The sequence below is a fragment of the Pimephales promelas genome, chromosome 12 (assembly GCF_988280905.1).
Source record: "Pimephales promelas chromosome 12, fPimPro1.hap1.1, whole genome shotgun sequence".
In the NCBI taxonomy this organism is placed as follows: Eukaryota; Metazoa; Chordata; class Actinopteri; order Cypriniformes; family Leuciscidae; genus Pimephales; species Pimephales promelas.
In genome coordinates this window covers 18066713-18084166 of record NC_142780.1, presented here as the reverse complement: position 1 = coordinate 18084166, position 17454 = coordinate 18066713, and the positions used below count along the sequence as shown (strand labels likewise).

General features: G+C 40.7%; 2 protein-coding genes across 3 annotated transcripts; both read left to right on the top strand.

The window, feature by feature from the left end:
• The first annotated feature begins 26 nt into the window (after window positions 1-26).
• il11a (interleukin 11a) lies at window positions 27-6628 on the top strand. Its single transcript, XM_039679456.2, has 5 exons — window positions 27-429; window positions 1064-1224; window positions 4034-4126; window positions 4399-4560; window positions 5329-6628. The coding sequence occupies exons 1-5, from the start codon at window positions 423-425 to the stop codon at window positions 5500-5502; spliced, it is 597 nt and encodes a 198-aa protein (XP_039535390.2). The 5' UTR covers window positions 27-422; the 3' UTR covers window positions 5503-6628.
• Window positions 6629-7774: 1146 nt separating this feature from the next.
• Window positions 7775-17301, top strand: znf628 (zinc finger protein 628). Of its 2 annotated transcripts, none has more exons than XM_039679615.2 (7): window positions 7775-8087; window positions 9166-9710; window positions 9856-9928; window positions 11031-12116; window positions 12200-12542; window positions 12774-12928; window positions 14394-17301. In XM_039679615.2, the coding sequence occupies exons 2-7, from the start codon at window positions 9334-9336 to the stop codon at window positions 16647-16649; spliced, it is 4290 nt and encodes a 1429-aa protein (XP_039535549.2). In that variant the 5' UTR covers window positions 7775-8087; window positions 9166-9333; the 3' UTR covers window positions 16650-17301. The 2 variants fall into 2 exon arrangements, with proteins under 2 accessions (XP_039535549.2, XP_039535548.2); XM_039679614.2 differs by having other exon boundaries at window positions 7775-8248.
• Window positions 17302-17454: the final 153 nt, after the last annotated feature.

The window sequence follows — 17454 nt, the reverse complement described above, 5'->3', positions numbered from 1 at the left end:
ACAAGCCTAAACATTTCACTTCGCGAAAAATTAGACTTACCCTCGCATCCTTCTCTCTCTCTGTCTCTCCCTCCATACACCTCTCTGACCGTGTCTCTTTCCATCCTCACTCGCGTTTGTTAAAACTAAACAACTATTGGAACTGGACACAGTCAGGTTTTGGTGCTGTTTTCTTGTTCTTGTTAATCCTACACTTCTGTCATTCATTCATTTTCTTCTTCACCTCACGCTCTTCCTCTGTAGCCTTGCTACTGTCGCGAGCCGTTCGCGCGGATACTGAGAGAGAGAGAGAGACGAACTTTGGAGCACGTGACAACATCTGGAGCTTCATTTATTTATTCTTTTGATACATTTGTTTGTTTATTTGTCTGCGTATTTATTTGCAACATATCTGCTTTTTTAAAACAAGGACCTGGACAAATATGAAATGTAAGTGTCAAATTGTTTATAGCTACATCCCTCTGTTACTACTTTCCCCCTTTTTTATCACCGTCACTAATTTGCTATTTCCACTGTTGCGATTGACACTTGTTGCTTTAACTCATCTAATCGCCTTTTGTTATCAAACCCCCTTACTGTTTAACTTATTTATGCCGCCTAAGATAAAACTATGTAGGCTAACTATTAAGCATCCGTATATAGGCTACCGATTTATTAAACTGACAAGCCTTTAATTTGATTTATAAATACGGGACTTTTTAATGGAAACCTGTTCGGGATGTTAGTAGTGTTAATGTGTAAAGTTAGTTTGACAGGATAATGGCTCGAGGCGCTCGCGGTTAGTTCATTAGAGAAGCATTTATCATGTCGACATAATAATGGATCAAGTGTTACTCGCTCAGGGCGCACTGCAGCTTCAGCGGACCGCTTTTTCTTCTAGTGTGATGCAACATGTGCGATTCTCCCAAAAAGATGACAGAAGTGTCCTCTGGGTACTGAGAGTATTGATATGCTTTTTGGACGTGTGGAAACACGGTCCCATTATAAGAGTGACACGCGCTCCTTGGACGAACATTGGAGTATTGTTTATAGCTGTGCATCAATGATTTGCTCTCCTCCTCAGTGCTGGGTGACTCCTCCTCATCGCTGCTCCTCTCGCTGCTGTTGGCTCAACTGCAACTGTTAGCATCTGCCTTCCCTGCCCACCCCCGGAGGATCCAAACTGACTTTGACAAGCTGACCAATCAGACCAGACACCTTCTGAAGCTGACTCAGGACCTACTGGTGAGTTGATGTACTGTGACACCAGGAGAGGAAGCTCACACTGTACTCAGAGATGCTGATGATGATCAGATCTTGATCTCGAGCCTCTGAACAGCTGGGCTATAATAATGCTCCTTGCAAACGATTTGTGGACAGGAATTGGCTTATCTCTGGCGCTTTCGCTCACACACAAACATGCGCACACACCCGTCAATCGGCTTTTTATTCAGCTGGCTCATATTAGAGCTGAGATAGCAGATTGCGGTAGCTTTGAGTCCATGTGGGAGCAGATAAGGCTCATTACTGTTGCCTCTATCTGACAAAAAAAAAAAAAAAAAATCAGATCCCTGGATTCAGGCCCAGCAGCAGGGCTGACATCCCAGACAGCATCAAAGATTGTAATGTCAACCTAATGAGATGGGTTTAACCTACGGGATGGGGGTTATACACGATCTGCATGGCTCAGAATGAGCCTTGTGCTTGTGTCCAGCGCTCAGACCATCTGAGAGCGAAATGCATTGGGTTTTTGTGGTTGCTATATGATGGAGATCTGTACTTTGAGGGTCTTGAACCCACATTGCCCCCCTCACCTCTCCAAGGCCTCACTTTCCTTCCTCGGAAACATAAACAGATCCTTGTTCCCATGGTTACTTGGAAGTCCTGTTTACCAGCACGGGTTGAAGCACGTGGCACAGAAAGGTGAAAAGTACAGTGCTGCCTTCTATGTAGTTCCACTGTAAATGAAAATGTTAACAGATGTAGTACTGCTTAATGGCATAGGATGAGGCTTGATTATTTGTTGGAATACGATTCCAGATCATTGGGGTTCGTATTGCAAGGTATAAAAGACAATTCTGTCTTGCCAGGATGACTTTATTCTGTGGAACACACAAAAAAGAGAGAACTGAACAAAATTACTATAAAAATAAAATCTAATTCAAAATGTTAATAAAACTATGATAGTATATAAATGAGACTAAAATAAAATTGGAATGTTTTAAACATTCTTTAAAATATCTTGTTACACTGAAGAAAGAAAGTCTTTGTGGAACGACGCGAGAGAGTAAATGTTGACAACTTTCATTTTCATTCCTACCGCTTTAAGAAGTATTTCTGCTGTTCTTTTGACCCTGCGTGGTCTTTGATTCCAGTTTTCATTGATATTATGTGCAACTCAAATGATTACTCATCTCGAACAGGACGGATTTTCCTTTCAGCACAGAGAACCACCTGATCTGAATCCATCACTTATGTATTTAAAATCCCGTGCCACCTCTCCCAGCTCTTTGCTTCAATTAGACACAATAATGGTTGGTTGTGAGTGTGTGTGCGTCTTGTATATAAGGGAGTTTTGCGTCTGCCGCCTTGTATATGTGCACCAGATGTTACTCTATCAAAGACCCCACTGGTGACAAAAGGGCCCGACACACTTTGAAAAACATTTTGTTAGTTTTTCAATGACATGAAGCATTTATTTTGGTTTCTTTTCTTCTTGCATGGAGTTCCACTTTACAGGGGTCAAGGCTAGGAAAGAAAAATAGAATGGGAGTCGACGGAAAGTCCCCACAAGAAAGCTATAAAACGCTGTGTGTGCGTGTATGTACAGAATGTGTTACTGTTACTTGTGTGAGGTGGTGAGAGTGTGTATACATGCGATGTTTGTATGACCGTGTGTGCGTGCCGGTGAGAGTGTGCATGTTGTAAATACTTGTGGTCTGTGTAGGTGTGGGGCTGCTTGTTTGGCTTTCGGTCTCCACAGCAAAGTGTCCTGATAAAAATCACTCCGATTTATCACATTCCCGTATTTGCATTCAGGAAGGCGGGAGGAGGGAGGGCACAAGAATCAGTCGAGTGAGGTCACGATCCAAACGGAGAGAAGGGGACATGCGACCGATGAGATGAAGAGATCAGAGAGCACTCTGGATGTGTGTGATGATAGTCCCACTATGATGGACAGTGAGCTAAAGGATGGATGTGTCATCATTTGGCTGATACTACGAGCCAGAGAAAAAAGAGGGATGCAGAGCTGAGGGAGCACAAAAACAACAACAAACCAAGGAAAAAACACATCATTCCAAACAGAAAGCTGGCTTGAGCACGCTATTATTTTCGTCACGTTGACCTCTGATTGGTCTGCGATGTTGTTTTCTTCTTGAAAGACACAAAGGGAGCATTACACCTGCCATTTTATCAGCACTCATTAGCGCTCACAAACAACCCTTCGGATGACTTGTAAACAGTCCCTGCTTCGTTCACGTGGCGGCCACATTAGGAACCGCAGATATTGTAACGCATTGTCTAAACACGGACGAGAGCAAGTTAGGGTCACTCGTTGCCCCTAATGATATCTTGCAAACACCTGAGTTTGTTTCTGTCTCCCTCTAGTGCCACGTGACGACAGTGCAGCGAGCCACGAACCGGCCCATACGTCATGGCACCTTTTTTTAGTCCTGACCCTGGAGTTTCCCTGCTGCCCAGTGTTGTCTATTCCACTTTAAACTCCTTAGTCATTGCTTATGTTGTTATTCTTCCTCTAGAAAACATCCTGTGGCTTCAGGTCACGAACTTGAATTGTCTAGGTTCAGAAGTTAAAGCTCGGGGAACTCTGGGTGACTGCCGTTCCCTGTAATTCTGCGGTGGTTCTGCTAGTGGATGCCAGTCGTTTCTTTTCTGGCTCTGCTGTTACTCTTTTGTTTTGATTGTTGAGGTCAAAGTTGGGGATCTAGAACTTAGGTGTGACTAGAGGAAAGTGCCATGACGTTTCCATTCAGAATATGCCGTTTTTTACTTTTTATTGATGCCCGTTCTGTCTTTTTTCCTTTGTTTTCAGAAAGACCCGGTGTTCGGTGCAGAGATTGATCACCACAGGTTCAAGTCTCTTCCAGCGGTCAGCAGCAGAGTCAGTGACCTCACCACTCTGGAGGTGTGTATGAGGACAAATACAAATAGGCCTTCGTGCTGCTCTTTATTTTCATTATTTACCTCTTTAACAGCACAGAGCCATCCCAAGCAAGGGGGTCCCAATTGGTCAATTCATAATTGCGGGGCCTGGGACTCCCTAATGCATGGGTCGCACCAGTTGCACTGCCCTGTGGATGGCCCTTTATCTGTCTGCTTTTACAATGTATTTCAATATTATCATGTTGTTTTGTTCTGAATTCTTTTACTAATGTTTTCTCGTTTTCTCTCTTGCAGTTCAAGCCTACTCTTTCTCAGCTCCATGCGGACTTGAAGTCCTTCGAGCACCATTTTGAGTGGCTGAATAGAATAACACGCAAGCAGCACCACAGCTCAGTACCAAAGTTGACTGACATGATCTCCCACATTAAGAGCCTCATAAACTCCTTACAACGTCAGGTACGTGCTCAGACTCCCATCCCTCAGCAAACGAGACAACTGTTACAAGACTGGCTTATTTTTTGTGTATAAAACCTACAAAATGTAGTAAAAATATAAAGTATAATAGTCAATCAAAGGTTTGCGGTCAGTAAGATTAAAAGAATAAGAAATGTATACTGTTATTCAACAAGGAAGCAATTAAATGAATCAAAAGGGACAAAATTACATTACATTGTTTCAAATTGGAAATTCTATTGATCGTAGAAAACCTGAAAAAAAAAGTTTTCCATGGTTTCCACAAAAATGTTAAAGAGCATAACTGTTTTCAACATTGATAATAATTAGACATGTTTCAGGAGCAGCAAATCAGCATAGAATGATTTCAGAAGGATCACTATTAGTAATGATGCTGAAAACTCATTAAAATAATTTATATTATTTTAAAATATAATAAAATAGAAAACTGTCATTTTATTTGTAAATGTGTAAAAAAAAACAACATAATATTGCTGTTTTCACTATATTTTTGACCAAATAAGTGCAGCCTTGGTGAGACTATGTATATATATATACACTGCTCAAAAAAATAAAGGGAACACTAAAATAACACATCATAGATCTGAATGAATGAAATAATCTTATTAAATACTTTTTTCTTGTTTTTACTTACTTTTTATTTTTTTCTTGTTTATTTTTTTGAGCAGTATATATATATATATATATAGTTACATGGAAATATCATCAGTAGATTCATGTTTGTGACTTTTTATTTATTATATATTTTAGATGGCCAGAGCAGAGGCTCCCCGGATCCCTGTTCCCTCTCCCTCACTTCCACCCAATCCCGCCTTTCACTGGGAGGTGGTTCAGTCCTCTCAGGAACTCCTGCAGCAGTTCCGGCTCTTCTGTGACTGGGCCTCACGAGTGTTCCTTACCCTTAAATCTAGATTACCAGCATGAGGAACCTCAACGTTTCTTTACAATACAGCAAACAAGGCCAGGACTCGATCATTATTACAGTCCAGGGATGGACTGGCCATAGGGAGCAACAGGACTTTTCCCAGTGGGCTGAGTCGACTTGTGGGAAAATAATGAGTGGACTGAAGCTGAATATTTCAACTTATTCTCTCCTACCCATTTATAACGTACTGTTGTTCAGTCTCATTCAAACCTCCATTACTGTTCACTATCAAACCAAGCATAAGCTTGAGAGTGAATCTGTGCCTAACACAATTCTGCATTCCCAGTCATGTACAATACGAATATTGCATATGGAACCAGGAAGACAATTATTGATTTGGCCTAATTTTAGTTCAGAATGCTTTCAATCAGCTGAAATGTAGTGCCATAGAAGTATGACCTCTCAAAAAATGAGGTCCAGTCCCAAGATAGGGGTAAATTGAGTAATAATTTGACAACATATTGGACAAACGTTGAATAATGTGAGAAAGATTTAAACATCCCCCAATGCTTTGTGCAATATTGTAGTGGGTGATTATCTGTGGTGGGTTGTTATGGGCCTTGTATGTCATAGGCCCATTTATTTTTTCATCCCAGTCCATCCCTGTCGCAGTCTGAAGCCTGATATTGAAGGAGTCCGACCTGAACTCCAGTCGACGTCCTGCTTCTGATGCTCCATTTAACCGTAAACCTTCCTTTGCCTTTTCTTTTTTATACAATTCATTTTTCAGAACTATTCGTAATTTCGTAATTTATGTATTTATTTATTTATTGACTAGTTATTTATTTAATGATATTATTTATTTGATTTCTTGATACACATCAACATTGTCAACATTCTTTCATTTGCAAGTCAAGAAGTGTACTCTTTCTTATTTTATCTAACGCACACACACACACACACACACACACACACAACAGCTTAATTTTTTATCTTTTATTAAACTGATTGTATTTTTATACAATTTAATTTCCTCTTCACTGTTACCTAGGTTACAATTCTCTGCCACTAAATGTAGCAATATTTTGGGAGTGTAACGTATCAGTGCTGAAGGAGAGAGGTCTAGCACTAACCGGAAATTTGCTAGTCTTTATTTTATGTTGTTGTCAATTTTTGCACAGCATGTTTTGATAAAACTTATTTCAAGCAACATGAGAAAAGGACAACCTAAGCCTTAAAATACTATGTATTGTGATACTTTGGTACTGTAAAGCTGTACATACATGTTCCCGAATGTAAACTGGTATATACAATATGTGTTTACGTATAATATTGTTTGTACGTACAAGTCCAGTGCTCTATCAATGTGTTGCAATATTAACATAATTTTTTGCCCTTTCCTTCTCAATTTTTAGGATTTTGATACAGTATTTACTATTTATTGTTATTATAACGTTATTATTAATATAAAATGTTAATTATGTTTAAATTATTTTTTGCTATTCAGAAGCAAGACTTCTGTCATGTTTTGTACTTTTTTACTACTCACCGCCAATCATCTCTGTTTAGGTCGGTTTCTGTGTCTACATCATAGACTCAAAGTTGCTACATGTATGTGCACTAAATATGCAAAAACTGGCTGACTGTGTTCAATTGTGTGCCTTGTGAGAGAGACAATAAAGGAATTTACATGTAGCCTACATTTTTTAAATGTGTTTTTTTTTTTTTTTCCATTGTATTAAAGAGAAGGCTATAATTATGAATGCTAAAATTAAACAGAGGAAGATACCTTAAAATCATAATAACTAATCACTACTTTTTAGTTGGCATGCGCATTTTCTTACTGTTAGGTTAGGTTTTTTTTTTTTTTGCAGAACTGGCTACAAAAAAAAAAAACAACACAGGGAAGTAAGGCAAGGTGTACAAACAAACAAACAATAGTACCTAACAGAAAATAAGCATCCTGGGTATGCATACGTCAAATTATGTAATACATAAAAAAAGAAAAGCATAATTTAAGGCCAAGTCATCTGTTAGGTTAGGTTTTATTGAACATACTGAGCAAGCGATGACGTGTGTGCTGAACTACATTTCCCACAAATCCTTGCGCAGAGGCAAACCAGTGCATAACATGAAATTCCTTTGTTTATAATCAAGAATTGAGACTTGATTAGGATGCGAGGTTTGTAGAATAACCTAATAGGTTTATTTCCTGTTATTTATAAACACAACTGCGGAAGCTTTACGGACATCTTAATTAAAAGTTCGTCACAGGATGTTTTTGACCAATGAGACAAACCAACAGGGGACGAGGGCGAACCAATAGGCGAAGACTTTACTGAGAGGCGGTCACAGACGGGCGACTGCTGGTTAGTTTGTGCTCTAGATTATTGTTAAGGTTGTGTGGACTAACACTGCGGACTTCGGCCTTATATCATTAAATCAAAAACGACCATTTCATAGAAACGGACCAGAGGAATAACACATGCATTGAATAATGCACCCATTCCGATAAATAGTGCGACGCTTGAGGAACGAAGACAAGACTGAAATGGATTCGATAAGGCCGGATCGAGATATCACAAATAATTCAACAAACAGCCGATAAAACGATCCACTATTGATTTTTTATAGAAACTAAGGGGTGAGTGCGCTTTGGCCAATTGAATCCTTTTATCTTCATTTTTTTGTTTAGTTTTTTCCCCCTTTTCCCTGGGACAAGAAGGCAGCAACACACAGATAGATAGCGGGTGAGGGAGGGGGAGTGAAACAGGAGGAGGAGGAGGAGGAACTTTAAAGGAGAAGGTGGGTCAATTCTCTGATGCTCTGTTTACTGATGATGAGATACACTGATGATCAATTACTCCTGGAAAATAATTTTTGTTGAAATAACATGCAGTCTTGTCTAAAGGCTTTCTAATACCTGGGACAATCTAATTTATTTATTTCCATTACACATTAAATGACTAGCATAATAGTTTCATAGATTTTTAGAATATCTTTGTATTTTGTTAGTCTTAGTTTTTTAATTTAACGACACTTCACAGTTTTGTTGCATGATTTGAGAATGATCCAAGGATCATCTAGTACTCAATGGAAGAACATTTGACCTTCTGTACAAAGCATATGATCAGTGTGTCACACATTTACTTGATTAGTGTCTTTAGAAATAGGGCGTAATCTAAAATGTATCCTATTCATTTTGTATCATGACCGATTTTAAACATTTTTTCCTAGGCTCAAATTGCGTTAAAATCAGAGCTTTTTTCCCATCTGTTTTTGCTTCAGTAAAGTAAAACTAAATATAGAATTTTACATTTTTCATATTAATATTACTACAAACTGTTTTAATGATTTGCTTTGACGTGTTCTGATGAGTGTTTCTAAATGTCTCTTGATTTTCATTGACAATGGCAGACCATAATTCAAATTTCAAAACACATTCTGCATAGCACAAACTATGTTTATTCTCATTTTAAGTGTATTCTGGGTCATATTTACTTTTACCTTGCACTTGTATTCATAGTTTTTGAGGAAATGCTATTCAAGCTGATGTTGACATCTGCCTAATTTGACTTGCTTCCACCGAGAGCCAAAATACCTTAAACAAATCATACGAGGAACATATTTTTAATATTGCACTCATGATTATAAGTATAGTTGCATTTTTTCTTGTATACATATAATGCATCTTAATTCTATTTATGTATTCAAATGTATAGCTCTATCAACTAAGGAGAAGACGACAGAAGATTTTCATCTTCAGAAAAGATTCCCTGGCAGAAATCTGAGAAAACTGGCCCAAACTCCATCAAACAGAAGCCATGGCTGCCATAATTAGAGCAAAACTGCAAAACTGAGATCCCTTCACTACAGCCCAACCTTTTCTGATGGCCAACTCTGTTGCGACTCTGGTGGTCCAAACCGAACTCTTACCTTCTCAAACATCCTCCTCCCTCTCTCCCTTTCCTTCCCTCCTCCCCTCCACAGAGGATGGAGAAGAGGATGGTGAAAGGGGAGAAGAAGAGGGCAAAGAGTCAGTAACCGTCGGGCTTACAGGTGACATGGTGACATCATCATCACCCCCCCTTGCAACAGTGGCTCCAAACCCAGAGCATCCATTCCAGTGTTTGGACTGTGGGAAGAGTTTTAAGTGGTCATCCAGACTGGCACATCATCAGAGAAGCCATAACAACGAAAGGCCATATCGCTGTAACCTTTGCCCTAAGGCCTTCAAGGGTTCATCTGCCCTACTATACCACCAGAGGTGAGAGGTCAAATGATTCTAGATATGGGTTGACATGCTAGGTCACAAAGCCCGATGTGATTCTGTGCTGACTACTTTATTTTGTTTTATTATTTCGATTCACCACAATTTTTACTTCATAAAGTTGGTTTGTTTGTTATTTAAGGTCTCATTCTGGAGAGAAGCCCTATAAGTGTGATGACTGTGGTAAAGCATTCAAACGCTCTTCTCTTCTACAGGTGAGCCATTCCAATCTCAAGCAGTGTCACCATATATGTCTTTATGGTCCAGATAAATCAAACTGATCATTTTTTTCAGGGTTCTGATTATGAATAGAAAGTAAAAAAATAAATAAACAGCTTTTATTTGAAATAGAATTTTCTGTAACAATGTAAAAGTCTTGCTGTCACTTTTGACCAATAAAATGTGTCTTTGGCAAATAAAGTATTAATATCTCTCCAAAGAAAGTATGTCTGATTCCAAACATTTGGTTTTATTTTTATTTTAATATAAAAATAATTGATTTCAGGAATGTTTTATGTAGCATTCCTAGCCCTCTGATAGCTGGAGATTATTATGTACTTCCTTATGCCGAGTTCAGACTGCATGATTTTAGCCACGAATTCGGCTCGCCGACAGGTTTTGAGAAATCGCCCGAAATCACAGGCAAATCGGCGCTCGTTCACGCGAGTGACAATCACAAAGTGTGAATGAGCAAATCACCAACGTGTCGCTGACGCCCGTGAGATATTTGGCATGCTAAATATCTGGTCCTGTCGGTGAATATCCTGCTGTGTGAAAAGTGTTCTGACTGAAAACTACATAATCGATTACCGCCAGCCAATGAGAGAGCAAGATACAGAGCAGCGGGGAGTTTGGGGAGGAGTTATAGATCACATATCAACATGCATGGCATTGTTTCAGAAAAAGGCTTCTTCTCGGTCTATTTGGACCAAAGAAATGGAAGAAATATTAGTAGAAATTTGGCAGGAGCACCCCTCTTTGTTTGACGTTTCATCTAAGCTGTACCACAACACAACTGGGTCGAAAAAGAAAAAAGTCTTGTGCGCAGCGTCATGCAGTGTGAAACCTTCTGTTGCCGATCCATCGTGCAGTGTGAACACAGCAGTGACTGAATGTTGGCCAAGATAGTCATCCAGTGTGAAAAGGACAGCGACCCAACTACTTTGAAAATCATGCAGTCTGAACTACGCATTACTGTAGTTTTAACCACTCTTTCTGAGAATTGATAAATGTATTTGGTCTTAAAGGTGACTTTCTTCAAATATAACAATTGTAGCAACTTGATTTCATTCTTACCACAATGGTTTTTATATCCAGATTCACCGCAGTGTGCATACAGGTCTTCGCACTTTCCAGTGCTCCTACTGCCCTTTAACCTTCAAATGGAGCTCACACTACCAGTATCACCTCCGCCAGCACACTGGTGAATGTCCGTACCCGTGTGACAGCTGCTCCAAAGCCTTCAAGAACTCCAGCAGCCTGCGTCGCCATAAGAATGTCCACCTGGGCTTCAAGCCCTACGTCTGTGATGTCTGCACTAAGGCCTTCAGTCAGTCCACTAATCTGCGACAGCACATGCGCATACACACGGGAGAGCGTCCATATATCTGTAGGGATTGTGGTCGCAGCTTCACACATTCGTCCAACTTGGCTTTGCATCGCATCTCTCACGAAGAAGGAAAGGCGAAGAGTGCTGGGAAGGCCGGAGGGGCCGGTTCAGAGCTAGCAACTCGAGAGATGGAGGTGGTGCTGACGGAGGATTTGAACACCGTTGGGATGAGCATTTCTGAAATGGTGGGCCTCGTGGGTGGACAGGAGGGAGGAGTCGGACAGGTGTTCCTGTCTCAGTGTACGTCCTCGCCTGCTACCTCAGGCACAGCCAATCAGAACATTCTGCCACAGCTGACGCTCACACCCACTTCCTCTGCTGTCACGGGCACAGAGCATATCCACATGGGCAAGACTGACACGGGTGCCAGTGTTTTGCTGTTTAGCTGTGGTAGCTGTAATGAGACATTTTCAACACAGAGTCACCTCGAGGCACACCAGACTCTACACCTAGATGGCCTTGGTCCAGCAGGCGGTGGAGAGGTTGTTACAGAAAATAGCACGGAGGGAGGTGGGGTGTCACTGGTGGGGGCTACGCCATTGTTGGCAGACTTTGAAGAGGTTGTTGAAACCACCGCAGTTGCAGATAGCGGTCAGGGGGCAGAGTTACTTGGTTTGGATGCGGTTAGAAATGAGTCAGGGCAGGCACAGTATGATCTACTTCAGACCTTCACCGCGTCTGTGAATCAGATGTCCACTGAGGCCAGTGTCTCAACTGCTCAAACTACTACAGAATGTGCCTACTGTGGGAAGAGTTTCAAGACCAGCAGTGGACTGACCAGACACATGGCTCAGGTAAGACCAAAACAATTCTTGTCAAAGAAGAGCTTTTTCGGAAACAACCTTCATTTCTCATTATCTGTTTTTTTTTTTTTAAGGCCCATCCTCTCGCTCTGTCTGAGACGCGTTCTCAGTTCAACTGCTCGGCATGTGACCGCTCCTTTCCTCTGCTCTCCTCTCTGCTCAACCACCAGCACTCCCACACTCCCGAGCAGAGGTTGCTTGCTGAGGCGGAGGCGGAAGTAGAGATCGTCTGTCCCTCTCTCTCAATGCCCCTGCCCTCCTTAAAAAGAGATGGTGAAGATGGAGAGAGAGAGATCCATGTCAGTCTAATTGCTGTCACAGAGGAGGGAGAGAGACGAGCTGTGAAGCCATCTGCCAAAGCATCAGGGAAGGGAAGCAGGAGAGGTGGAAGTAGCAAGACATCTGCCACAAATAACGGTAAGGGTTGCTGCCGTGGATGTTAAACCATTTGTTTGGTTTATATTCAAAATCTGGCTTCTCTGACTGAGGTTTTTATTTTTTATATTTATTATAAATTTATGCTATTTGTTCTCAAGCTTTTGATATATGAAGACCTTGCATCTTTCTATTAAAACCCCCTATTTGAACATAGTCTCACACAACGTGATCCTTATCTCACGATGGTATTTCTGTTTATATTCCCTATAGAGAGGCCATATCGCTGCTCTGAATGTGGGAAGTCATTTAAAGGTTCATCAGGACTTAGGTACCATATGAGAGATCACACTGGGGAGAGACCGTATCGATGCACAGAGTGTGGCAAGAGCTTCAAAAGGTCCTCACTGCTCTCCATACACCAAAGGGTAAACACAACTGCTTTTCAACTTGATGTTTTGATTTGTTTCTGTGCAAGAGCAATGCAAAAAAGTATACTTTGCATTATTAAATCAATTCTGTGATGTATTTGCTACATTAATTACATTTTAAATATTTTTAAGGACAAATGTGAATGTTTTGATGTACTTTTAATTTTTTCCCTGTGCATTTATAATTAATTAATTATTTATCATAATATATGTCATAAAAAGGGAATGGATCTGCCAAGTTTCAAAGGCACCATGAAAGTATCCTAAAAGTTGTCTTTACTTGTACTATACTGCTCAGGTCTTTTATAGTCACAATTTTGTAATAGAAATAAAATTAAATAAGAAATTAATATCAGAAATACACGTGAATAGCTAAACTCAAACAAACATACAAAAACGTCCACATTCTTGACGTACGCACTAGTTCTCCTTGGCGTCAACCAGTTATATCTTTGGAATTACAAACGTTTGATCTGGGTTTTTTTTAAAGGTCTGAATAGATAATTCATGGGCTGATCCAATTCACAAGTTGATTTAGTTGCAGCAGTGAGCAGCTCACTAAAAGGAAAGCTTACTATTAACATCAACGAGTCATACACATATGCTTTTATGTTGCTTTCGTGTGTTTTTAAGTTTAAAAGTTCCACTTAAAGGTGCTATATGTAACTTTTCTTCTAAAATGAATCCTTTTTTTATTGCATGTGTGTGAAATGACCTGCCTCCCGCACAACACACACTCCAACACAAACTCCACATAAATATAAAAAAACAAAACAAAAATTTATTAGGCCAAACGTGAATCGAATCGACTTAGGACAAAAACGCGGATCAACATTGGCAGAGCGTTTGAATTATGGAGACCTGCTGTTTTTATTGTGATAAATTACAAGTCTTCAGATATGATGAAATAATGGAAAACTATAACGAAATAGCAAGGTAAAATACAACATATATGAGACATGGAATGAATACACAAGACTGTTCCAGAATAACAAAGTAGGTGATTTAGGATGTAAATTTTATGTACTAGATTTACTGTCTAACGTCACTCATCCCACTACGATCATATTAATTATAATACACATTTCCAGACATGTTCAGTACAGTAATGCTACTTCCTACTTCCGTTTTTGTTATCAAATTATACATTCACCTATGTTGACATTGCTGATTGTGAAACATACACGAATAGTTGGTGAAATGCCTTATGCTAGATAACACCACAAATGTAACTTTATCATGAAAAATTGGTTGCAATCTGAATGAAACATCACTGATATAGGCTGTTAAAAAAATACATATAGCACCTTTACTTTTAAGTGCATGGCAATTAACCAGTAGATATTCACATAATTAAAATATCTGGGGGAAGTATTTCTTGAATTTAGTTTATGTTTTCAAAATCAGCTAAAAACCAAGATAAATATTAAAACATCTTGAAAATTATTCTTATCCCATATAGGTCCACACAGGTGTGCGGGCTTTTCAGTGCCCCTACTGTCCACTGACCTTTAAATGGAGCTCACACTACCAGTACCATCTTCGCCAGCACACCGGTGAGAGGCCATATGTATGTCAGGAATGTGGAAAGTCTTTCAAGAACACCAGCTGTCTCCGTCGCCATAGTCAGCTCCATTCTGGCCTACGTCCACATGCTTGCTCTGTATGCGGTAAGGCTTTCTCTCAGACCTCCAACCTCAAACAACACGAACGGACACACTCTGGAGAAAGGCCCTTTCAGTGCCCCCAGTGCCACAAGAGCTTCACCCACTCATCTAATCTGCAGCTGCACCTACGCACACACTCCTCGCGCAAGGACTTCAAGTGCCAACACTGCGGAAAAGAGTTTGTCATGCTCTCCTACCTGCAAAGGCATTTGAGAACTCACAGTTCTGGGGGTGCAATAGCGTGTACAAAGGAAGCAGGAAAGGTGGCTAAAGGTATCGGGCCTTCAGAGACAGCAACGCTAAATTTAAACTTGAATGTACCTGGAGGACTTACCTCATTGTTTCCTAGTGATGGCAATTCCACGTTGATTCTTTCACCCCCAAATCTTGACATACCTCCTAACACATCACAGAATTATTTTATGATCCAGACAACTTCAGGGCTCCAACTAATCCCACTCTCCAATCCCACTCCAACACAGCAAGTCCTCCCTCCACCACCCCCTCCTCCCCCACCACCTCCACAGACGCAGAATTTTCTGCTACTTCAGTGCCAGTCTAACAATGGTAACCAACCTAGTCTGATCCTGGTCCCCACTGCATCCGGTACAAACACTCTTCCCGCCTCTTCAGAACAGACCCTCCCCTTGCTGCAGACCATTCAGGCAATACCCCAAGTTTTGGCGCCACCCCAAACTCAAATTCAGCAATTTCAACCAGTTCAGACACAGCAGAGATTTATTTTGACCAATAATAATGCTCCCCTCATCACTCCCCAGCCTCAAAGCACATCGACGATGACTCGTCCCATTTTAGGAAGCCTCGGTCGTAGCAGGAAAGGTGGAAATAGGCGTGGACGGAAGCCTAAAGCTGCTACTCCAAAATCCCCTCCTACTGTTCAGACCACACTAGTCAAGCAACCATTTATGTTTTCAGCTGCTACTCCCACATCTACTACGATATCCAGTACCACTTCTGCTGCTTCTTTAAAGACAGAGTTCCCGCAGCTTAATTCTAACAATCCACTGGCTGTGTCGCCTGTCAGCAATAGCCAAGTACCTGAAAACCCTTCTGTCCCTGCAGTTAGCATTATGTCGGTGACGCAAAACTCTACACTAGCAAACAGTTCTTCTGTGTTGAACGGTGATCCCGAGATTCTTCCAGTCGAGGAAAAAGCTGTCGAAGAAATTCCAAGGGAGCGTTTCGTTCTGTGCCTAAAGAAAGAAACAGAGAATGGAGATCAGGGGGATGGGATGGAGGTGAAGGTGGAGATGGAGGGAGGGAATGACGCAGGGCAGTCTTATGTCTTACAGATCGAAGGTGAGGGCCAGGGAGAAGAGGGAGGGAATAGTGGGGGAAGAGAGAAGTCATATGTTCTCCGGTTTCAAACAGAGGGAGAATGCGAGGGTGATGCAGGAAAAGAGAAGACCGAAATGGTCTCCCTTAACTTACTCCAAGAGTGGGCTGGACAGAGTGAGGGGCATGGAACTGCAAATACTGAGGGAAATGTTGAAGTAGAGAAGTCATTTGTGCTTCATTTCCAAACCGAGTCTCCGAGTGAGGAGAACATTCAACCAGGCTCAGGCTACATAGGATGCCCAGGTGAGGATCTCAGCCTTTCTTGCCACCCGGGTCAAGCTTTGGTGCCTCTGGAAGGGCAGGATGTGGTGTTTGAGCTTGGTGACGAAACAAAAATTGATGGAAGCACAAGTCCAGGGGACAGTGTTCAAATGATTGCACTGATAGAAGATGATGGCAACGGTTCTGGGGCAAGGGGCAGTTTTAAAAGTGCTGTTGGGGCAAACTCAGGGCAGATGGAGGGAATCTTCCAATTAGAAGGAGGAGAAGGCATTGTTATAATAGAAGTCAGCACCAGCAGTTTGAGAGAGGGTGGAATAGAGGCAGCAGATGTAGGACATAGGTTAGTGGAAGGAACTGAGGAAAAGCAAAATAATGATGCACAAGTAGTACGAGAGGAAGTAATGTCAGAAGAGTCAAAAGTTGCTGAGGCTGAGAGCATATCATCAGAGATGGAACTGATTGGAATTTAGGGCTGACTATGAATTAAATCTGATATTTGAACTGGCTTTAACACAACTCACACCTCATGACACGGTTTCACATGCAAAACTATAAGTGGCACATTTACCAGATATACAAATGTTTTAATTTCAAGTTATGGTTCTGTCATTCTAAAGTGTTTCTTTTTGAACTGTGAATAATGGTTTTAAAGATTAGGAAGCTGATGGCAGTGTTGTAGCTGTAGGACTGACGTAGGACTGACACAGGACTTATGTTAGTCTTACATAAACCATTTGAGTATTGTTTGTTGCATATATACTGTAGACATCCTTAGAACACCACCGTGTCTTCTTCTTAAGCTGTTGTCCCCCCAAGACTGAACTTTTGTGGGGATAGAAAGCACATAGCGGTAGTTCACCTGGTCCCTACGGAGAGCTGTTTCACAAACCACAATCATCGAATTCAGCCCAACCAAAAATAATGGTTTCTAAATGAAGAAAATCCTTGGTGTTCTTCTACATCCTGGTTGCACTGAAAAGAGAATTTATAAACTAATATGAAATATGATATGCTGTCATGTTGACAGTTACTGTACAAAGTGAACTTTTGTAAATATGTCTACTCTGTTTCTTAATATTGGTACTAGATGACAACTATCAATAAAAATAGGTATGAATGGCAGTATTTGCGTTTGCTGTTTTACTAATTTCTCAGAATTTACAAATATATTCAGATTACTTCATATGTTGGTAAATTTTTGGTTAGATTTAATGAATGCATTTCATTTTCCATTTTGATATGGATATGACAGACAACTTTTACTTTTTTTAATAA

Excerpts from the sequence above, each read along its gene's own strand:
- il11a (XM_039679456.2), top strand. Across the intron at positions 1,225-4,033 it reads AGCTGACTCAGGACCTACTG|AAAGACCCGGTGTTCGGTGC; the intron begins GTGAGTTGATGT and ends CTTTGTTTTCAG. Across the intron at positions 4,561-5,328 it reads TAAACTCCTTACAACGTCAG|ATGGCCAGAGCAGAGGCTCC; the intron begins GTACGTGCTCAG and ends TATATATTTTAG.
- znf628 (XM_039679615.2), top strand. The coding sequence starts at position 9,334 with ATGGCCAACTCTGTTGCGACTCTGGTGGTCCAAACCGAACTCTTACCT. Across the intron at positions 9,929-11,030 it reads AACGCTCTTCTCTTCTACAG|ATTCACCGCAGTGTGCATAC; the intron begins GTGAGCCATTCC and ends TTTTATATCCAG. Across the intron at positions 12,543-12,773 it reads GACATCTGCCACAAATAACG|AGAGGCCATATCGCTGCTCT; the intron begins GTAAGGGTTGCT and ends TATTCCCTATAG.